This window comes from Python bivittatus, unplaced genomic scaffold (assembly GCF_059951505.1).
Source record: "Python bivittatus isolate LINGU-HERP-01145 unplaced genomic scaffold, Pbiv_v1 ctg000700_np1212, whole genome shotgun sequence".
NCBI classification, from domain to species: Eukaryota; Metazoa; Chordata; class Lepidosauria; order Squamata; family Pythonidae; genus Python; species Python bivittatus.
Genome location: NW_028277098.1, coordinates 1,136,036 through 1,156,771, shown reverse-complemented (window position 1 = coordinate 1,156,771; position 20,736 = coordinate 1,136,036). Strand labels below are relative to the sequence as shown.

At 40.1% G+C, this 20,736-nt stretch overlaps 1 protein-coding gene across 1 annotated transcript; it reads left to right on the top strand.

Annotated features, from left to right (window-relative positions):
• The first annotated feature begins 1,496 nt into the window (after nucleotides 1–1,496).
• Nucleotides 1,497–20,490, top strand: UHMK1 (U2AF homology motif kinase 1). The gene is made up of 8 exons (XM_007442870.2): nucleotides 1,497–2,050; nucleotides 3,845–4,137; nucleotides 5,412–5,603; nucleotides 7,073–7,167; nucleotides 10,945–11,021; nucleotides 11,725–11,823; nucleotides 16,483–16,571; nucleotides 17,621–20,490. The coding sequence occupies exons 1-8, from the start codon at nucleotides 1,804–1,806 to the stop codon at nucleotides 17,765–17,767; spliced, it is 1,239 nt and encodes a 412-aa protein (XP_007442932.2). The 5' UTR covers nucleotides 1,497–1,803; the 3' UTR covers nucleotides 17,768–20,490.
• The last annotated feature ends 246 nt before the right edge of the window (nucleotides 20,491–20,736 follow it).

The following is a 20,736-nucleotide window of genomic DNA, read 5'->3' as shown; positions in this document are numbered from 1 at the left end:
TGCTATGTAACATTCACATCTCTGGAGATGTAAGGTTCTTTTTTGATTCTTTAGTCTAAAAGGAATATCAGAGGGGGAAAAAAGGATAAAATGGAAATGAAATGTGGCTTGCAGACTAAAGAATGATGATGTTGCCTAGAGAGTCTATGAAACTGCCATAATAAACTCTGCACATTGCATGTTAAAATGTCTGTATAGAAATGTACTTGATTAAAATATTTATTTTATTTTATTCTGTTTTATGTATTTCATTGTGCAAGATGTAGTAACATAAAACAGACTATGGTCATTGTTTCTGTCAGCTCAGCCTGGGATTAAAGAGTTGGTCCAGAAATGGATCTCCCTTTTTTTCCCTTGGATACCAGCCAGAGCTCCATTACCATCATTAAATCCTCCCTTTCACTCAGTCAAAAAGCAACATCAGACTATCCCTCCAATCCATCAAGACATGAGTGTGAAGTCTTGATGGGCAGGTATACAGGAAAAAATACTTTGGATGCAAACTCGGGTATCTCCTGTGCCTTGCCTCCTAACCCCATTCTCTTGGAACCAAGCTGACTAATGTTTTAAAAGAGCAGATTGGAGCCACAAAGGGAACTGAGTCATAAGCAGTAGGATTGCTCGCCCCTTCCTCTCCTTTCTTCACGTAGCAACAAACAGTGACTTCCAGATTCCTTGTGCTGTTAGGAGAGGGGGAGGGAGGTTGTGTCCTATAATTCGATTTTCACTGTTTTACCTATGCACTAGGCTAGGAAGGGCCATAGAATTAACACACTTGAAGAGAACTGCTGGCTAAGCAGCCTTGCACTATTGCACAAGTCCGACAGACTATCAGCAGACTCCCGCAGCGTCCAACTTCTCTTGGCGCAGTAACAGCCGTAGGAAACTAAGCAGCTGCTGGGAGTGGGCGGGAACGTGCCCAGATGAGTCTCAAATGGCCAATAAGCAGCACTCTCATCCTGCCCACTATTGGTCACCTGAAGTCGCCTTCGCCCGCACGCGCGCGTGTGTCTACTTTTTTTTTTTTTTTTTAACTCCTGGGGATTAAAGTACCTGGCGAGATTTTGGAAGAGGTCCGCCATGAGAGCGAGACTTGCCGAAGGTTACCCAGCTGGCTTTTTTGCCTAAGGCGATGGCTGGCACAACGTAGTAAGAGTTACACGCCTTGCAGTTGTCACTGAATGCTGCCTGCTTAAAGGACAAAGCAGTGCTTTATTAACCCAGCTAAAGATGATTTAAGCCTGCCTCATCGGCTGGGGACGGGATAAAGCCAGTCAATGGGACACCGCAAAATAAAAATAAAAATGGCAGGGCATGTTTGTGCCACGATTAGGTGCGCCTGAGAAAAGGCCTTTTGTGCCCAGCCGCATTGTGTCAGGCAGACGGCCAGCTTCCCGTTGCTCCTCGTCTAAAACGACGCATGCCCACCGAAGCTTCCCAAGGTTTCGTACATACATTTGTATCCACCCACCCATCCACCTCGACTCGGCTGGGCATTTAGCTGATGGCTTGCAATTAGCGTCACAGAGTCTTCCACAAAACTTCTGAGAACCCCTCCCGCCAGGACGCCTTTTTCCAGGCTCCTAGTGCGCTTGCGCCCGCCCGGCTGCTGGCCGGCAGGAGGCAGTCAGCGGTGATGCAAAGCCGGGCGCGCTGTCAAGGCGTCACGGAGGGCCTTGCCGGCTGTCGTACGCGGTGGGGTGGCCCTCCTCCGCGGCCCCTGGCCCCCGGCCACTGAGGCGGCGGCCGCAGCGAGCGGGGGATGTGACTCCTTCTCTCCCTGCCTCTCTTGGTCTCCGTAGGATGGCGGCGGGGTCGTCGGTGGTAGAGGCGCTGGGCCGGCTGTGGCAGGTGGAGGCCCCTCTGGGTAGCGGGGCCTCGGCCGCAGTCTTCCAGGCGCGCTGCCTCGGCGACCCCTGCGCCCCGCTGGCGGCCATCAAGGAGTTTCTCCCACCGGGGCCCGGGCTGCTGGCCCTCGGCGGCGGCGGCGATCACGGCTTCAGCAAGGAGCGCGCCGCGCTGGAGGAGCTGCGGGGCCACCGCAACATCGGTGAGAAGCGGCGAGGGAGGCTGGCGGAGTGCTGGGTCCGGCCGGGACTGGCGGGAGCGAGCGAGTGGAGGAAGGGCATGGGCTTCATGGCTGTGCGGGCTTGCTTGCAAGGCGTAGAAGGGGAGAAGAGCTTCGGGACATATGCAGAGTGTCGTGGGGTTCTTTCCGAGTAACTTGGTCCCGCTGAGGTCGCCTGTGGACTGACCCCGCGAATTGCAGGGGCTGCCCTGGGTAGAATCAGCTGCTAAATTCTAGAGCTGTCTGCTGGTGGCAGAGAAGGAAGTCCTCCGCTTTTTTGTGAAGCGTAAATGGCTCCATTTTCCCCCTGAAGACAATGCAACTCGGTCCTTAGCGCTGACAAAAAGACCTTGAGGTCCGAAATAGGGCAGTTTAGGGTGCATTCAGATGAGGCTTTTATGAAGTAATTGTCCTGTCTTTAATGACATTTTACCTACAGTGGTATGTTTGACAACGTAAACTATGTGTACAGTGCTTTTTGATTTGTAGCTAAGATCTTTCCATTTGAAAGTACCCTTTCTGCCCTGTTTCGCACTGTGAGATGTAGAGCACTTCCTGGACCACCTTAGCAATTGCTCATCTCTTCAGATTGCACTTTATAATATGAACCAGGATTATCCAGTGTGTTATAACTATTTGTGGACAGTATGTGCATGGGCATGTTTAAATGTCTGCAGTGCTTATAGAAAACTTACAGCCATTTAGCTGCTATTGACCAGATGTCCACTCAGACCACTTTGTTGGAGAATAAATCATGACTGTTATAGGATATGTAAGAAATATTTGAAATGGTAAGCATCATATGGTGGAGGGTTCATCTCTGTCCCTTGATAAGTTTGTAGCCCCATTTATAAGAGCACACAGCAAAGTGATACTCTGGTGATCACATAACTATCCATTGATGAGCATCTACTAAAATGAAAGAATGAGACTGTTGTTGCAATGAAGATACATGAAACTGAGAGCACATGTGGCTGTATGCTGTGGCCTAATTGGGCAGCACTGAGAATAGCACTGTCCCTTAATCTTAAAACCCCCTCCAATTCGTTCTTGGTCTTCAGTATACAGTTACTGTTGTCTCATTATCTTTCTGGGCATATATTTTCCACCAATCATCTATAGTGAGATCTAAGCAAGGATACCCTCTATCATTTAACAGAACTATTCCTCAATGCTACTGAAGATAGTTAAACCTTCCGCAAATACAGAACTAACCAGAGTTTTCCCCTTTAGCATTTATTTGTGGAATTAATAATTAGAGGATTGCTATGGAGCTCTGATTCAATGCAAGGCATGTAGCATCTTTATGTGTCTTGTGCTGGTAATTTGGCAGATTGTGAGACTTACTAGCTCAGTATTATTGGTGCCATCTACTACAGGAACAAATGTCTTAGAGGCCATATAGCATGATGATTGGGATAGTAAAAAATCAAGGGTAGACAGCATTTTGGCTCTGAAGATAATGCAGGTTGCCAGATTCAGAGTAAGCAACATTAGGATTTGTTTTGTTCTTATTTTCATTTCATCAGTTTTTAAAGTCAGTGTTCGGGAAGTGGGGTAGATTTCAGGTCAAAGTTAGAGGAGGACATTGCTCCAGCACTGAGAGAGACAGTTAACTAAGGTCATAAGGTTTAGAAAAAGTGCTTGAAACAACTATAACCTGTATTTCTAAATAAAACTTCTTTTGGGAACTGCTTCAGTACTAGAGAATTGCTTCAAACTGGTGGTTCTTCTTTATATAATTCCTACCAATATTTTTGGATTTTTTGTTCGCAGTAACCTTATACAGTGTGTTCACCAACTGTACTTCTGCCAAAGGCCCATCGTATTGCCTTTTACTAGAGTTGCTGGATATCAGTGTCTCAGAGTTGCTTGTGCATTCTAGTCAGCATGGCTGTTCTATGTGGATCACTCAGCACTGTGCACGGGACGTCCTGGAAGCCCTGACGTACCTCCACCATAAACGTTATGTTCATGCAGACCTGAAACCACGCAACATTCTGTGGAGTGCAGAGGAAGAGTGCTTCAAGCTCATTGATTTTGGCCTCAGCTTCAAGGAGGGGAATCAGGTTGGTCAGATGACCCGAGAAAATCATCAGAGAAATAGAATTACTGCAAAAAGTGAAGCTAAGTGTTGTAAGAGATCCCTGACATTTAAATGTAACTGTAGCCTGATACCTTTATGTTTGCCATAGTTTCTCCAGAAACCAGTCTTTTTCCAACTTTTCAAAAAGTTGGAAGCAAGATTATTGCTTGTGGGATGTATACTCATCTCTTTCTGCAATCTTCTGTTTTTTTAAGCCTGCCAAAACTGCTAGACTGAAATGAAAATGAAAGTCACTTTCTCAAGGCATTGTCTCCAACTCTACAAAAAGCTTTTGTATGTACCCCTGAAGCTATTTGAAGGAAAAACTCTGTAAGCTTTTTGTGTGGAGGTGTGCTCATGCATACTTTTACTAAAATGTATTCTGAATCCTTTATGAAAAAAAGGAACAGTCAAGACGCAGCTTTCATCTGTTTTGATTATGCTGGATACTAAGGTTTCTGCTAGCTTTAAAGGACCAAAATATTCTGAAGTTATTCTTGATCACCCTCAATCAATATCTACAAGTTATGCTATAGATAATTGGGTTTGATAAATGAAGACTTAAGGTTGTGACCTGATTTAAGATATCTAGCAATTTCATGGCTGGTAAAATAAACCTGATTTGCTGGTTTACTAGCCACTGTGTTAAGGCTGTTAGGCTGAAGTTAAACATGAAATTTGTGATGTACATGTTGGCTCTTGCCTTTCATTATAAATCATAATTATAAAAATCTAGGATATGAAAGACTGAGTGTGAGCAGCTGCAGCAAGTAACAATACCTACCATCACCCCTAATATATCTGTTTGCAGTCCATCCCTTACTTCAAGGAAATGGATTATCGGTTCTGATAAGTCCATTTTCTGTCAGCCAGCATATAAACCTGTACCTTTTGGGCTGAGAGTCTTAGTTTCTGCTTCCTTACCAAAATTTTCATGTTAATTTTTTCAGTCATATTTCAGTAGAAAACCCACTTGATTCCCCTAAATTACCACTGAAATTCCATGCCATGATGCTTTTCCAGTTTAAACAGACCATCTTGAAATATTACAATTTTCTTTATTGCATAATATATAATATACATAATTAAAATAGAGTTGAATGACAGCATAGAAATTCTGTACAGTGGCTAGAGTTTGGTTCAGAAGACTCTAAAGGTGTTCTTGAGAAACTGTTGGCAACACCAAAAACCAGCCATTTATTTCTGTATCATCTTGGGGTGAATTTATACTTCTAAAAAGTTCTTGATCTTTCCTAGGATGTGAAATACATCCAAACTGATGGGTACCGAGCGCCTGAGGCTGAGCTACAGAACTATCTATCCAAGGCTGGAGTACAGGGTGGAACTGAATGTACTTCTGCTGTTGATCTTTGGAGTCTTGGAATAGTATTACTGGAGATGTTCTCAGGAATGAAATTGAAACATATTGTCCAATCTCAGGAATGGAGAGTGAGTACTTTGCAGAGAAATCAGTTCATTTTTGAAGATTCAGTCTGCCAAAAATCTCCATTTATGTAGCAACTGACCTTCAGGAACGTTCAGATCTCTTTTATAAGGAACGGCAATGCCTTGTATGGCTTGAATTTGGCTTGTTGGGCAGATTAAATGGTAAATTTTTTGGTTTTCTGGGTGGAAGCCAATACTAAACAACATTTTAGATTGGGAATAAAACTATAAATGAGATTAAATTGCATCATAGGAATGTAAGATGCTGCTTTTTATGAGACTAGATTGTCCTACAGTCTCCAGTTCAGACTTGTCCTACATGATAGTAGCATGGTAAGATTTCAAACAGGGATCTTTCTCAATCTTACCTCTAGGTGAGGGGAATTCTGTATGGATCATTGGCGGGCAGAGAAGATGTTTTGCTGTAAAACAATTAAATCTTGTTTTTGCAGTCAACTTAATGGCACATAATCAATCAATCAATCACTCAATCAGTTGAAGCCCCCCAGATTTGTGCCACTGAAATTTGACAACAAACTGATACAATTTTTGTTGGAAATGAAACTAAAAAGGGATATGAAACCTCTGAGAGGTAGTATGTACATATAAAAAATTGCTGTAAATCTGAAAAAGTTGGGGAAAATGGTTTGAAATCCTAACTGCTCCCTCTAGTGATGTCAGAGCATCACCACCTGGCCTACAGTTCCCTTTGTTAGGTAAAATAGTAGTAGTAGTAATAATAACAGCAGCAGCAGCAGCAACAATGTAAGAAGTGTGCCTCTGCCCATAGCAAGTTTGCCTGCCTATGGTAAAGCTTTTGATCCAAGACCTCTTACACAATTAGCTTTTGAAATTTTCCAGCTTGTTGACAGCAGCCTCTCATTTGGTCTGTCAGTTGCTTTCCTTCAGAAGAAGGCAACAGTATTACTGTGCTCAACCAGTCATTGGACCAGGATACATTGGAAGGCCATCAAATCACTCAAGGTAGATCAACTGGCACTTGGTATCTGCAACGCAGATAGTGCCAGATGTTAGTGAGAGCTAAGTTATACACTTACTTCAGAAAGGAGAAGAAGACTTCACCTCAACCCAACAACTAGCTAATTTGTTCTAACAAATTAAGTAGAAAACTAAACCTATTATTTTTCTGAAACAAGAGTTCAGAATACTGTGCTATGTGCCTTGACTGTGACTCAACTGGAGGCTTCATCACTAGAAAAGCACAGTGTATTTGCTGAAGAGAATGGAGACTGAGCAGCTATTACATGGGCTAATTGTAGGAATGGAAAAAATATCCAGTGTGCTTGGTTATTATTTACCACAATAGGATTTTTTTAAATATTATCCTAATTTTGAAGGCTGGGGGAATAGGATAGCAGCCAGCTCTGCTGCAGTCCAATTAATTCCTGTTTGGTTTGATTGTTGTTTTTTCTGAGTGTTTTTTCTTCTTCCCTCCCCCGCCCCCTTTCTAGGCAAATAATTCTGCCATTATTGATCACATTTTTGCCAGCAAAAGTGTGGTAAATTCTGCCATCCCAGCCTATCACCTCAGAGACCTCCTCAAAAGGTATGCTGTCCCTATTTGAAAGACAACACAAGAAGGGAAAGTGGTCTCCTCTTCTAAAAGGTTGTGCCCTTAGCTCTAGATCTGTTCCAGAAATACAGCATGTCCACACAATAAATTATTGGCCAAGGATGTGGAATTGTCACTCTGGAATTGTCAATCTAAATAATAGCTTGGACCATTATCTGCTATAGTTGGTTTATATACAGGGCATTTTATAATAACATTGTGAATCCATAGAGTGAATCCATTGTGGTTAATTGTTTCCGTAGTATGATTTCAGAGAGGCTAGGTGGGCTAGCTGTTTCTGACTGCTTCAGTAAATTCCATGGTTTAAGTTAGTGACACTGCCAAGGCCATAGTAGAATCCAACATGTACAAACTGGCCAGTTTAAGAATAATACATGCTGTGTTTACATTCAGGTAGCAGTTCAGCTTTGCCTTCTTTAAATCTTCTGATGGCTTAGTTTAAAAAAGCTAATGCCCTACTAGTTTAAAGTTACAATTGGGGATATACTTGGTGTTAGGAATAAAACTGAGACAGCAGTTCGTAGAGTTGAGACTGTTACGTCAAGCCATCCAGCTACCTCCCAAAGGATTTTAAGACAGCAGCAAATATTAACTGATTCACAACTTTCTGCTTAAGGTTACTTGTTTTGTTTTGCTTTTTTAATGCCTGTCAGTTTCAGTTCTTGAAATAGAAGTTGCCCATCATTTTATCACCAAGGGGATAATCTTGTGCCAAAATGGGGCTGCATCTTCATCTCAAAGTGGTTTTATGTCTAATACACTGATTTTGGAAGAATCAAAGTCTCATGGGACAAAATTTTGAAAATTGAACTATCAGTGCCTATTTAATCATAATGGCAATGCTTGTATCATTTTAACAAATGGCTGGGTTTAATTTCTAGAAGTTAAGTGAGAAATCTCATATAGCACAATACAGTGGCCTTTTAACTGAAGATTTTAGGATTACAGCTTTAAATAGATTGCAAGTATAATTTAGTATTATTTATTTATTATTCAAATTTATATAGCCGCCCATCACATATATTTGACTCTGGGTGGCTTACAAACAATTAAAACAAATATAAAAACAGCTAAAAAGAACAATACAACCATTTAAAAACAAGAAAAAACACTATAAAAGCATATAAAAACCATAATAAAATACATAAAACTCACAGCTGAGGTGATCCTACTCATCAAATCAGTACAGCCACTGCACCAGCTCAAACATACTCACGGGTCCCCATGCCCCTTGGCAAAACCATGTCTTCGGGGCCTTGCGAAAAGCCAACAAAGTCGGGGCTGATCTGATCTCCAGAGGGATGATGTTCCACAGGGCAGGTGCTATGGCAGAAAAGGTTCTCTTCCTGGGTCCTGGCAGACGACACTCACTGGCTGATGGGACCCCCAACATGCCCCTCCTGCTAGACCTGATGGGATGGGTAGATGTAATTGGGGAGAGGGGTCCCTCAGGTAACCCAGTCCCATGCCATGTAGGGCTTTATAGGTCATTACCAGCACTTTGAAGTGAACTCAGAGGCAAACTGACAGTCAGTGGAGCTTGTGGAGCAGAGGTGTAACATGCACAGATCATGGAGCACACATAACTGCTCACATGGCTGCATTTTGAATCAGCTGAAGCTTCTGAGTACTCTTCAAGAGCAGCCCCATGTGGAGCACATTGTAGTTATCCATATGAAAGATGACTAAAGCATGCACAACGGTATGGAATTGATTGTCAAGAATTTCCTTTCCACCAATAAAGAGCCAGTTCAAAGACTAATAAATGACATACTTTGTTAAGTCAGTCTTTAAAATCTGGTATACAAGTGTCCTTCCAGAAATATAAAATCACTTTATTTTGCAACTCTCCAGGCAAAATATAACCAGAGCTCTTCATAAATGGACACGTTCCGCATTTTGGGGTTATAATTTAACAACAAGGGAAAAGATCTGATGCAGTAGTGATGAATTGGGCAGTTGAATATGGTACATTCAGGACATATTGCTGTACCAGTTTTCTAATGGTGGGCATTAGTATTTATCATACTAATGCCCACCATTAGAAAACTGGTACAGCAATATGGAAGTGGCATAGGTTAGAAAGGAGTAGTGGAAAATCCTCAGTGTGTGGCAGCACAGAGATCAGTAAATAGAGATATCTCCTGTCGCCATTGTGTGTACATCAACGCAGGATTTATTATGCTAATAAATTAACACACATAAACAAGACCTACCTAGTGAGGTTCTGTAAGACCAGACAGGAACACACAAAGTCCTAATATTCAGAAAAGGGAAAGAAAGAGGACCTAGGAAATTAGAGTTCAATGAATTTAACTTTTGTACTGGGCAAGGTACTAGAAAGAAATATCAGGCAGCACGCCTGTGAGCATTTAGAAACAAATGCTACTATTGCCATGGGCCAGCATGGGTTTGTAAGGAACAAGATATACTAGAGTAATTTTATATCTTTTGATGACAGAGTGATTAATTTGGTAGGCTTAGGGAATGTTATTGATGTAGTTATGCCTTAATCTCTGTAAAGCATTTGGCAAGGTCTGTCTTGTTATCTTTATGGCCAAGATAGTTAAATATGGGATACTCAGTGCTGCATTAAATGCATTTGCAACTGCTTGTATAACCACCTCCAAAGGGTGCTGAAAAATTTCTTCATCATCCTGGAGGGAAGTATCAAATGATCCCAGGGCTTCATCCTTGGCAAATGCTATCCAAAATCTTCATAAATTACATAGAGGATGGAGTAGAAGAAATGCTTATCAAATTTGCAGATAACATCAAGTGGGAGGATCAGCTATGACTTTAGCCAATGCAAAATCACAATACAAAATGACATTGACAGAACCTAAACATTAAATTATATCCACCAGAATGATGTTCGGCACACAAGTTTAACCAGAATAGTTCATGAGAGGAAAAGCTCTCAAAGTCACAGAAAGGTAGGATCCAAACTGGTGATGACTGGCTGGGGAAGAAATCTTGGAGTTATAACTATCAGTTGAAATGTTGACCCAGCATGTGGCAACGGTAGAGTAAGTGCATGCAGTATGATGGATCACTAGGAAAGGAATAGAAAATAAATTTGCCAATATTGCGATGCCCTTATACAAATCTAAGCTTAACTATAGTTGGTGTACAATTCTGGTCACCATATCTTTAAAAGGACACTATAGAGCTAGCAGCAGCCATAGAACCTTGCTCAGTTGGACTATCCTTCCCCACTTATCTAGCTCTTACAACTACTTCCTCCATGGGAAGGTTCCCTGGAGAGAGGAAGAAGACAGATGATGACTGCCACAGCAGCCTGCTCCCATGGACTCTTCTTCCTTTCCCCCATATGGCCCTAGGGACCCACCAAAAAACATGGAGGATGTTTGTCCTGTGATGGACAAACACCTGGTTGTTTCAGTAGCCCTTATCAAACTTGGGAAAAACTTACATATAGCTCTGTTGGTATCAGGCTATCCAACATTGGTGTTCATCGCGTGAAAAAGCACTCCTGCAAAAGAGACATTTATTCCATTTGTGAATTTCCATGCAAGGCAGCACAATTCAGTCAAAACAGGAAAAGCCTCCATTTCTGGAGAACGTCCAACTGTAAAGGTAGATTGATAGAAATTTAGTTTTTATCATCTGTCCATTAAAGACTAATATCTGGCCTGGTGTAGAGCTGGGATTTTTAAAATCTTTTCTTTAATATTTTGAGGTATTGTTGTAAACATCATTGGAAAATAAAACGCTTTGGTTTTCCAGCATGCTTCATGATGACCAAGAAAAAAGAGCTACTGCTGCAAAGGCCTTGTGTAGTCCTTTCTTCAGCATTCCTTTTGGTAAGTCATAACCACTTTGCCATCTTTCTAAAACTCCTAGGAATGATTGCTGAATTAGCCTTGATTATTTGTTATATCATCCAACACACTTTTCATTAGGGCAACCTGACTAACAATGAACAATTAAAAACACTTCTTTGAACCAAAGAGGTAGCCTTAATGTATTCTTAAGGGTTTATTTTCGTGCCATTTATTTTTTCCACACATTTCCAGTAAGTGCAGCTTTAAAGTGATATGCACTTTTCAAATTTGGCACAGTGGCATGGCAGTATTAAAAATATGCACAGTATTTCACTTTACAGGATGCGTTTAGAGGTTTTTCAGAATCTGCCTGCTTTTCCCTCAGTTACAACTCCGTTTTCTGACTATATTATGTTCTTTATTATGTTCTAGGCATTCAAAATGTATTTTGAGTGCCTAGAACATATTGAAGGTTGTGTGCCCATTGAGCAGCAATAGTATAAAAAAATAACAGTGCAGTTCCTTGGGAACAAATACTCCTTAAGACTTGATGACATCTCACTCTTTTTTAATCCTCAGTACCTGATCCAGAGTGTAGCAGGATTTTTTACAATGAAAAAATACATGGTTAAAAAAGCAATAATAAGAGAATACCCTAAAGATTCAGGCTGAAACCTCTAGCAGTGCTTGCTAATTTCTTTTAATGATTATCTTGTCATTTAACTATGTGCTATTTAAACAGCTCCCCATATTGAAGATTTGGTGATGCTTCCCACTCCAGTACTAAGATTGCTAAATATTTTGAGTGATACTTCTCTTCAAAACGAAGAAGAATTTGAAGGTTTGTATACTATTCTTTTTCAAACAGCTCCTTATTTAAAAGTAGCCAGCAGAATAGTCTAATGTGAGAATGGAATTAGCAATAAGAAAAAAAATGAATATTCCAAGGTTTTCCTGTCCCCAGATAGGAATATTCTGGACAGAAATAACTCAGACCAAGGGGAGAAGCATGGGAGAATGTGCATGTTATTTAGAGTGGCTGGGTTGGGCAGATATCTCCTGGCAATATCCCGAGAGCACTTCCACACTGCCTTTGTTTCCAATTCCTAATCCTGTGATCATTTTTAGTCAGAAATGCTAACAACAATGACTGAAAATGTCAGCCCTGTCCTACAGATGCTGCAGTAGCTCACTCCCACTCCACACAGAAGGAAAGAAAATAAAAGCCCCTGGATAGTATCTCCAAAGGTTTCTGCCTGAAAGGCTAGGATAGCGTCCATGCGATATAATTACAGGCTAGATGAATTAATTGCAGGACAGCTTCCTAAGTTTATGTCTTTAGTTAAAATTAAATCATCAAGTAGATATGCCAACCACTTTGCTAAAGTATGAACAATGAAGGAATCATAGTTGGAAGGAACCTTAGAGGTCATCAGCCCTCTGCTCAGTGTAGGATCTTCTAAAGCAGTGTTTCAACTTGAAGTCCACACATCTTATAGTTGCCAAGGTTGAGAAATACTGTTCTAAAGAATTTCAGATAGATGGTTATCCAGCCTCTGTTTAGACACCTTCATCATCTTGGTAGCCCTACTCTGAACTTCAGTTTGCCTAAGGATCAAAGGACCATAGAGTTGGGAGTGACCTTAGGGGTCATTTAGTCCAATCCCCTCTTCAGTGCAGGATCCACTGTTGCTTCCCAATGTCCTTTTAAGATTAATCTGCCCAAAACTGGACACAGTAGTTCAAGTGGGACCTAATCAAGGCAGAATAGAGTGGCTCAATCATTTTCCATGATTTGGACTCTGTGCTCTTGTTAATAGAATTTGTCTTTTTAGCAGCTACATCACATTATTAAACTTGAATTTTCTCTTTCTCTTTTAAAGTGTTAGCCAGCCTTGTTTTGTTTCACCTGCAAATTTGGTAATTATCCCAAGTCTTTTGTCCAGATCCCTAATAATTATATACAGCACAGGGTCCAGGACCAAGGTCTTTGTCATTCCACTTTACACTGTTCTCCAAGTTGATGTGGAGTAATTTATGAATACCTTTATGAGCAGTTGCAAGAAAGAGTTAGTGGGAGGGAAATACAATAAAACGTTAAATTAATGGATCAATCAGGGAGTAGCTGTCAATTATACCAAAGCCTGTTAAACCTAAATTTACATAATTTGTATCATCTTGTGAAATTGGTTTGATGAACGCTTACAAAGGCCAGTCAGCAAACAGGAGAATGATAAGGCATTCCTGTGAGGTTTTGTTGCTTAAGTATATAAAGAACCTGCTGAACTAGATTGAGGGCTCATGAAGTTCAACATTCTTGTTGAGGGAATATGACTCACTTGTACCAGGAGTCTGCCTGTGATGGGAACACAAGGAAGTTCCACTGCCTAGAAAGACTTTAACTGATCTTCTTCCTGGAACTCCTGGAACAAGGGGTTAACATACCGAACAGAAATACTGGTGTCAACACTTACATTTGCACATTGTTAGGAAGAGCAGCAATAGCTAAACTACAATCCCAGTGTTTTTGAACTTTGTAGCTAGCACCCAAAGGAAATTGCTAGGACATAAATTCTTCCACTGTGAAGGACATGGAAGCAGCTTGATGCTAAAGTCAGCTATATCTTATTCTGGATTCTCATACCTTCCCCTCTTCTGCAAACACTGAGCCTTTTAACCACATGGAAATTAAACCGCTTTGTGGCAACCCCATCTCCTAATGTACTTCTCCATAATTGGCTCGGCTCAGAATTCCAGATCTTCCTAGGTGTTGAATGCTTCTGTGGTAACCCATTAACTCCTGAGTAAGGTTATGGGAGACTCCACCAGGACAACCACTCTCCCACTATTGTTCCAATGTAACTGGTACTGAGAAGCATATTTCATCTGACACTGAAGGCAGCATAGAACCTGCATGACGTGTGGCATGCTATCTTTCATGAATTTGGTTAAAGCTGTCTAAATTGATAATCGTACTCACTTCTTATGACAGTAAATTCTGCAGTAAATTCTCATTAACCATGTAATGAATGAAGAAATGGTTCCTTTTCCTTGTTCTGAATCTTCTGCTAGTTTCATTAAATAGCCCCAATGATTTTGTAAAACACCCCTGAGCCATTTTATTAATTTTTTCCATGCCATTCACAGTTCTGTATTCCTCTGCTGCACCCTTATTCATCTTTTTTCCTAAACTAAATAGTCCTAAATATTGTAACCTTTCTCTGAAGGGAAATTGTCAAACTATCTGATTATTTTGGTAACCCTTTTTAGTTATTTATTTATTTTATTTTATTTATTAAATTTAAATGCTGCCCATCTCCCCCAGAGAGTGACTGGGTGGCTCACAGTTAAAATCAAATATTAAAAACAGTAAAAATATAAATATCCATATTACTTATAATCCAAGGATCCAAAAATTACCATACTGATAGTGGGTTTTATGTCAGCTGAGGGAAATATAGGTTGTATTATTTGAGTTTTTGTAGTTGTAGCTTGTCAGTTCCAACTAATAAGCAACAAGTTTGGATACACCGCTCTATCCAAAGCTAAGACAGTACACAAAATGTATAAGCAGAATTTGCCTAAAGGATCTTGCTGACTGAGGCAGATCAGCAAATATCTATAATAATGTTGTATTTTAGTTGCGCCAGCATTCAAAACATTAGCAGGTCGCTCGGGGGACAAAGTGGAGGGAAACCAGTACTGACCGCTATATTGTTTCCACCCACTCCACCCAGCTACTTCTTATCTGTACGGACTGGCAGACTCATTTCCTATAATTGGATATGTAGAAAGTCCGTCAGATGGTTACTTGGAGAGTTAGAACCATTACTAGGAGATAAGTACACAGTCATTTAATAGACTGTGTTTTGGAATTAGCATTTTAAAAGCAGCTAGCCATGAATTATATATTAGGTGACAAAAAGATGTGCACAAATGCTGCCATGAAAAATGCTCTTTGGGCCAGTTTCCAAGTTCGAGAATCACTGTAGATAGAATGGGTTTGATTACTTTCAGGAACACAGTTACAGGTCCAAAAGTAATAAACTGATTTGCTCTGTAGAGATGGACTAGAGAGTAAGTAATAGTTGCCTTAAGTCCCATAGATGGCAAAAATTCCAGCTGGTGGGAAAGCAGGCTGCCTATATATTCAGCAAAACCACAGCAAGCAAAATAAACATGACTTGACTCAAATAAACCACAGCAATGCTAGGGGAAAAAAGGACTCAGCTCTAAAAGTGAAGCAGGGTCAGACCAGGTTAGTGTTTGGATGTGAGATGACCAGGAACTCTTTGAAGGCTAGACCGTGACATTTAAAAACATCCTGGAAGAAGGCAGCAGTAAAATCTTCTCCATGTTGTTGCCAAGAGAACAATGCTCCTGGTCACCAAGAGTTGATCTTGACTTCCTTTACCTTTACCTACCTTTACCTCTCAGAACTAGCCAACATTATACAATTGTACAGGTCTACAGCTGGTTTTAAAGGGATGCAGAGCTCTCGTGTAAAGGTGCCATCAGTTTCAAAGGCTTCTTGAGAGACGGAAGTTCTCTGGCATCATATCACTCACCTTGATTCTCAGCTCTTAGAAGGGAAAAGAAGAACTGAAACATCCTATGACCTCCAAGACATAGGTGGCTGCTGGTGGGGGCATGGCTTTTTATCCTTTATGTTCCAGGTTTATAAAATGTGAGTATTAAGGTTGCTTTTGATTAGAACTTTTCCCAATTCTTCAGGCCTTTTGGAGAAAGTGGTACACCATTTGCAGAGTAGGGCAGAATGACGAGAGTAGCGCCACACCATTACCACACAAGTCTCACCTCTTGTATATGCTTGTGAGGTTGCATGCCTGTATAAGAGGGATGGAGCTTGTGGTGCAATACTGCTTTAGTTGTTCTGACAAGCAACCAGGTCCTTTAGATACCATTAGGTAGAATTTCTGACTGCAGGGATTCAGATATACTCGTAGATGGAGCGCACGTGCTATCAGTTTGGATCTTGCTGTTATTGATATGTTCTTGCCTTCTAATCAAAATATAAATACCGCACACAAGCCTGACATTTGGCTCTTCCATATGTGTCCATTATTTACTGGGAAAGATCTGAATCCAAAAAAGAGACACCAATTTTCCTTCACTTCTATAAATCTTTCTCTTTCATTCTGGAAAAAAGAAGAACGTGGCAGGATGCCCTTGCTCGGTGGCAAGGAAAGCCTCGGCATATTCTCAGCATCACTTTTACTATGTCCTGGCTAACAACAACAACAAAAATTGGTCACGAAGCCTGGTATTGACTCATATATCACCTTATATGCTTTGTATATTACTGGAGTATATAGAATATGGTAATTTTATGTATTAATTGGTTTTGGCTTTCTTGTGGTGATCAGCAATAATATTGTTTAGAGTATTTAGTATAGCTGTTTTGTAAATGGGATTTCAGTGTCCAGTTAAAATGCACAAGCTCTTTGACTTTCAATTTCAGTTGTCTTTTTTTCTGCAGATGTAGTGGATGACATAAGAGAAGAATGTTCCAAATATGGACAAATAGTTTCCTTGTTTGTTCCAAAGGAAAATCCAGGAAAAGGACATGTAAGTACCTGGATAGTGAATAAAGGTATATATTTTAGTTGTAATGTTTTTGGTGGGGCATCCAAATGATGCTGTAGTCCTTTATTTATCAGCCCACAATTTACCTCTTTTTTATCAGTATTTTTTTTTTATAATAGGGAAAAACCAGAAAGAAAAGAACAGAAATGTAGATGACCACAATTGTTTGCTCCAACAGGTTTTAGGGATGGCTTCAACATCTGCAGAAATGTTTGTTAACGTTGGCATGTTCACTCTCCCGAATACATTGATTTTAAACATTGGGGTTTTGTACACCTCAGGATACACCATTTTATTTTATGCTGGAATTCCAGATTTCTACAATATTACAAGTTCACTATATTGAAATTTGCTGTCTGCTGCTACCTACACCCTTTTTCTACCGAGTAAAAAAATAGATTTTAATTATACACAGATGAGAAACAGAGCTTTGTATGGAGACATAGCAAGGGATAATTTGTTCATAAGAACAAATGTTCATAAGAACATGGAGACATAGCAAGGGATCATTTTTGTACCTACTATTTCTCTATTTCTGTACCTATTAATAGTTCTCCCATAACTGGGGGCATGAATCCTCTTTTTAAAAAATTACCAATAACAAATTATTTCATCTTAATAGGTTAAAGTAGCATGAATTTGTATTAGAATCTTACCATATTTACCATATTTGATAATGTGTGTAGCTAAACACAATTTAGCAGCAGAAAGTATCTTAAGAGACATCAGGAACATCAAGATGGCATCTATGACTTGCAATCATCCATCCTTTATATGCCATCTTACTAGAAAAAAAGGACAATGATTGCTTTAGCCTTGTGTTGGTGAAATTGCTGCTGAAGACCAAGATGGCTAATTGTTCCAAAAGGAGAAGTGGTGAGACCAGAAAATAGAGAGATTGGCGCCACATCATTTATTGTGTCTCCAATATTCCTTTCCTATTTCTCTTGCTCTCAGCTTTCTCTGGTCTATTGCCAGAGCTCGGTCTATAAACTTATGAAAAAATTAATAGTGTCCTTGTTTCTTTCCAGGTTTTTGTTGAGTATGCCAATGCTGGTGATTCCAAAGCAGCCCAAAGAGCATTGACTGGGAAGAGATTCAATGGCAAATTCGTTGTGGCTACATTTTATCCACTGAGTGCCTATCGGCGGGGGTATCTTTACCAAACTGTGCTTTAGTCCAGAAAATGCACATAGAAAAAACTGTGTCACTTTGCCAGAATGTTTTCCAGAGATGGAATCCTTCTGAATCCTCTTTCATTTCCTTTCTATGAGTTGCACAAAGGTTTTATTTTAACTACATATGAATTTGCTTCTGTCTCTTCTTTTTATTTTTCTCTGGCAACTAAAACTCTAGAGAATGAGTGCTGAAATTAAAAGCAGAGTTCAGTGTGACAGAAACTGAGTGTCAGCTGATAATTGTAACTCTGAACTCAGAGCCTCCAAGCACTGATTGGTGATGTGTTTGTTGCTGTTGTTATAGCATCACTGGAGCCCCTCATGCTACAAACCCTGGAAGAAAAACAGTGCTTTTCCTGCTATAGAGTGTTACGTTTACGAATCATAGTCAGTTTTCTATGCCTTTATGTACCAGACCTGAGCATATAAGGTCCTCTGCAGAATCCCTGGCATTAGCAATAGTGTTATCTCCTCATTAGAAGAGAATGAGGTCTTCTAATGCCCTTGCAGCAGGGGATGGGTGGACTTAATTCAGATGTACTTGGGAACCATAGGCAAGCTCTAGCCAGTGACAGTCTTGCTTGCACATATAGCCCCAGCTGCATCTTGTAATGTGCACAACCCTTTCTATGGGGAATAAGGCTAGGCTCCTATGTTAAGGCGCATTTCAGTTAATAGAGGCATTATAATAGAATGCTAAAGCTTATTGCTAAAATACTTTATTAGGAAAAAGCCTTATTTTAAATGCAAACCTGATTTGTACATGCTGTACTAAATATATGACAGACAGACCTATCTAGTTTTTGTGACTAGAAGGAAGACTCATAGGGAAATTATCCATAATTTGGGAGGGGTTGCCAGGAACTTCTTGCAGTTAAAAGTCTCTCAACAGGGAGTTTTAATATCAATAGCTCTTCCCAGATTCATCAGTGTTACCTAGGCAGGTTGATACATAGAATTTCATTCTTTGTATATTGATGTAACATGTCACTGATTCTTCCTGGAGGAGTTGCTTTCCTGAGCCAATTCAAAGACATTTGATAGAAAAGAAGACTTATTGTGGTAAAAATGCTTGGCACTTTTAAATTTTGACAATTGGTCCTTCCATCTCAGGGCTTCTGATTTTATGTTATCATGTTATACACTCTTCCCATCTTCCTCGACTTCTGCCCGTGGGAGTGAACTAGAGGCTGTGCAGCCACGTGCTGTGCTTGATTTCTAATTTCAATAGCAAGTAATTGCTGTTCATTTCTAATTTGTACCACTATGGCTAGTTCCCCCCCACCTGCCCAAGTTTTGTGTGTGTATATCTGGGTGATTCTTAGTACTCCTCATGCTGTGTCTCAGCAAATGGTTTGGGAAAGGACATGAAAGTAAAAAAGGGACACTTCATTTAAAAATGCAAACCTTCCCTCTGCCTTTTTATTTTTAAAATACTTGTATTCAAAAGCTTGCACCCACAAGTTTTAGTAATGTTTGCAAGCATGCATAATTGGATTTTTCTCATAGATGCAGAGATTTCCTCTTGCTGTCACTCTTGCAGTTGCCAACAGAGGCTCATATGTCTTGACAAGAAGACATCTGAAAGATTTTCTGTTAGCCTAATCTTGGGCCAGGTTCAGGATTTAGCTATAGCAACACTGACAGAGGGGAATAAGAAAATAGTAGGAGTGAATATTCCAGAAAGTTTTTGAACTTCCTTTTTGTAGCCCCACAACTCCCCTCTGCTTACTTGCTATTGAAATTTGATAGCAAGTTGATGATGACACAGTCTCCCACAATTTTCACTGGGAAGTTAAAGGAAACAGGTGTATAAAGATCTAAGAGGTTTACTGTTTACAGGCTTTTAAAAATACAGAAGAACATAAAATGTGAATAAAATAATGAGCAGGAATCCTGCCCCCTCTAATAATGCTATGATACCAAGTTCCTGCCTGCTACAGTCCTCAGTAGATTAAAAAAAATTAACTGCAGCTCAGATTTGACAAATTGTGCAACAGAGAGGAATGTCTGTCTACTAGAAACCTAGAATATAATTTCAAAATTGCACCTTTTCAAGAAAAGAATTTAAGAAGTTCGAGATGCAGAAAATATTAACTTGTTCATAAGATCTCATATTCTACATTAATGCAATGTAATCATGGACTTTTACTGAGACACAACCCCAATTTATGATTCCGTGTGACAAAAAATGAAAATACCCTACAAAAATGAATGGCTATTAGTTATATTTGGGATCAGTTCATTCAAACCTCATCTGATTTCTCCTCTTCCAAAGTTTGTCCTGGGCCTTGGATTTAACAATGACCCATTATAGAACTGTTGCCCTGCTAGTCTAGTGATTAAATGTTTAGAGGCCATTTCAAGCCAGAAGTTATAACTGCACTCAAACATGGAAATCATCATACCAGCATGCCAGGACAGTGATTCAGTTTGCAGATGAATATTGTATACAATTTTGCACTTGTCACTAGACCACATATTTCTTCTGAAGACAACTGTGTTGTTGGCTAACTTCAGTCTGCTCTAAGAAAGAAAATAGTACTGTAGTACCTGTCTCACTGTATTTGACTGTTTCAGTGTTTACCCATTTCTTTTGCAAACTGTTCTGTAAAGAGTGTTAAGATTATTTAAGATCTACTGCTCTGTGCACCACTATTGAGCAGTTTGGCTTGCAAAAATTCATTTTTGAATAAAAAATAAAAATAATGTGTTCCAGTGTTGTTACTATGGTACCATCATTCCAGACTGTGTCCCAAGAAGGAAGTAGATGTCAATGGGCTCTTACAGATGGAAATGTGGCTTCTTCAACAGAGCTAAACATCTTCAACTGTCTCCCTCAATGTTGCCTAAAACCGTGTGACTGAAACAGGAGAAAGCTAGGACTTGATGTGATAGCACATGTCTGCTGGCTATGGGAAATGTTATGTAATTGTGTTTTGATGACTTTCAATGACTAATTTTGAATT

Excerpts from the sequence above, each read along its gene's own strand:
- UHMK1 (XM_007442870.2), top strand. The coding sequence starts at position 1,804 with ATGGCGGCGGGGTCGTCGGTGGTAGAGGCGCTGGGCCGGCTGTGGCAG. Across the intron at positions 4,138-5,411 it reads GCTTCAAGGAGGGGAATCAG|GATGTGAAATACATCCAAAC; the intron begins GTTGGTCAGATG and ends GATCTTTCCTAG. Across the intron at positions 16,572-17,620 it reads AAAATCCAGGAAAAGGACAT|GTTTTTGTTGAGTATGCCAA; the intron begins GTAAGTACCTGG and ends GTTTCTTTCCAG.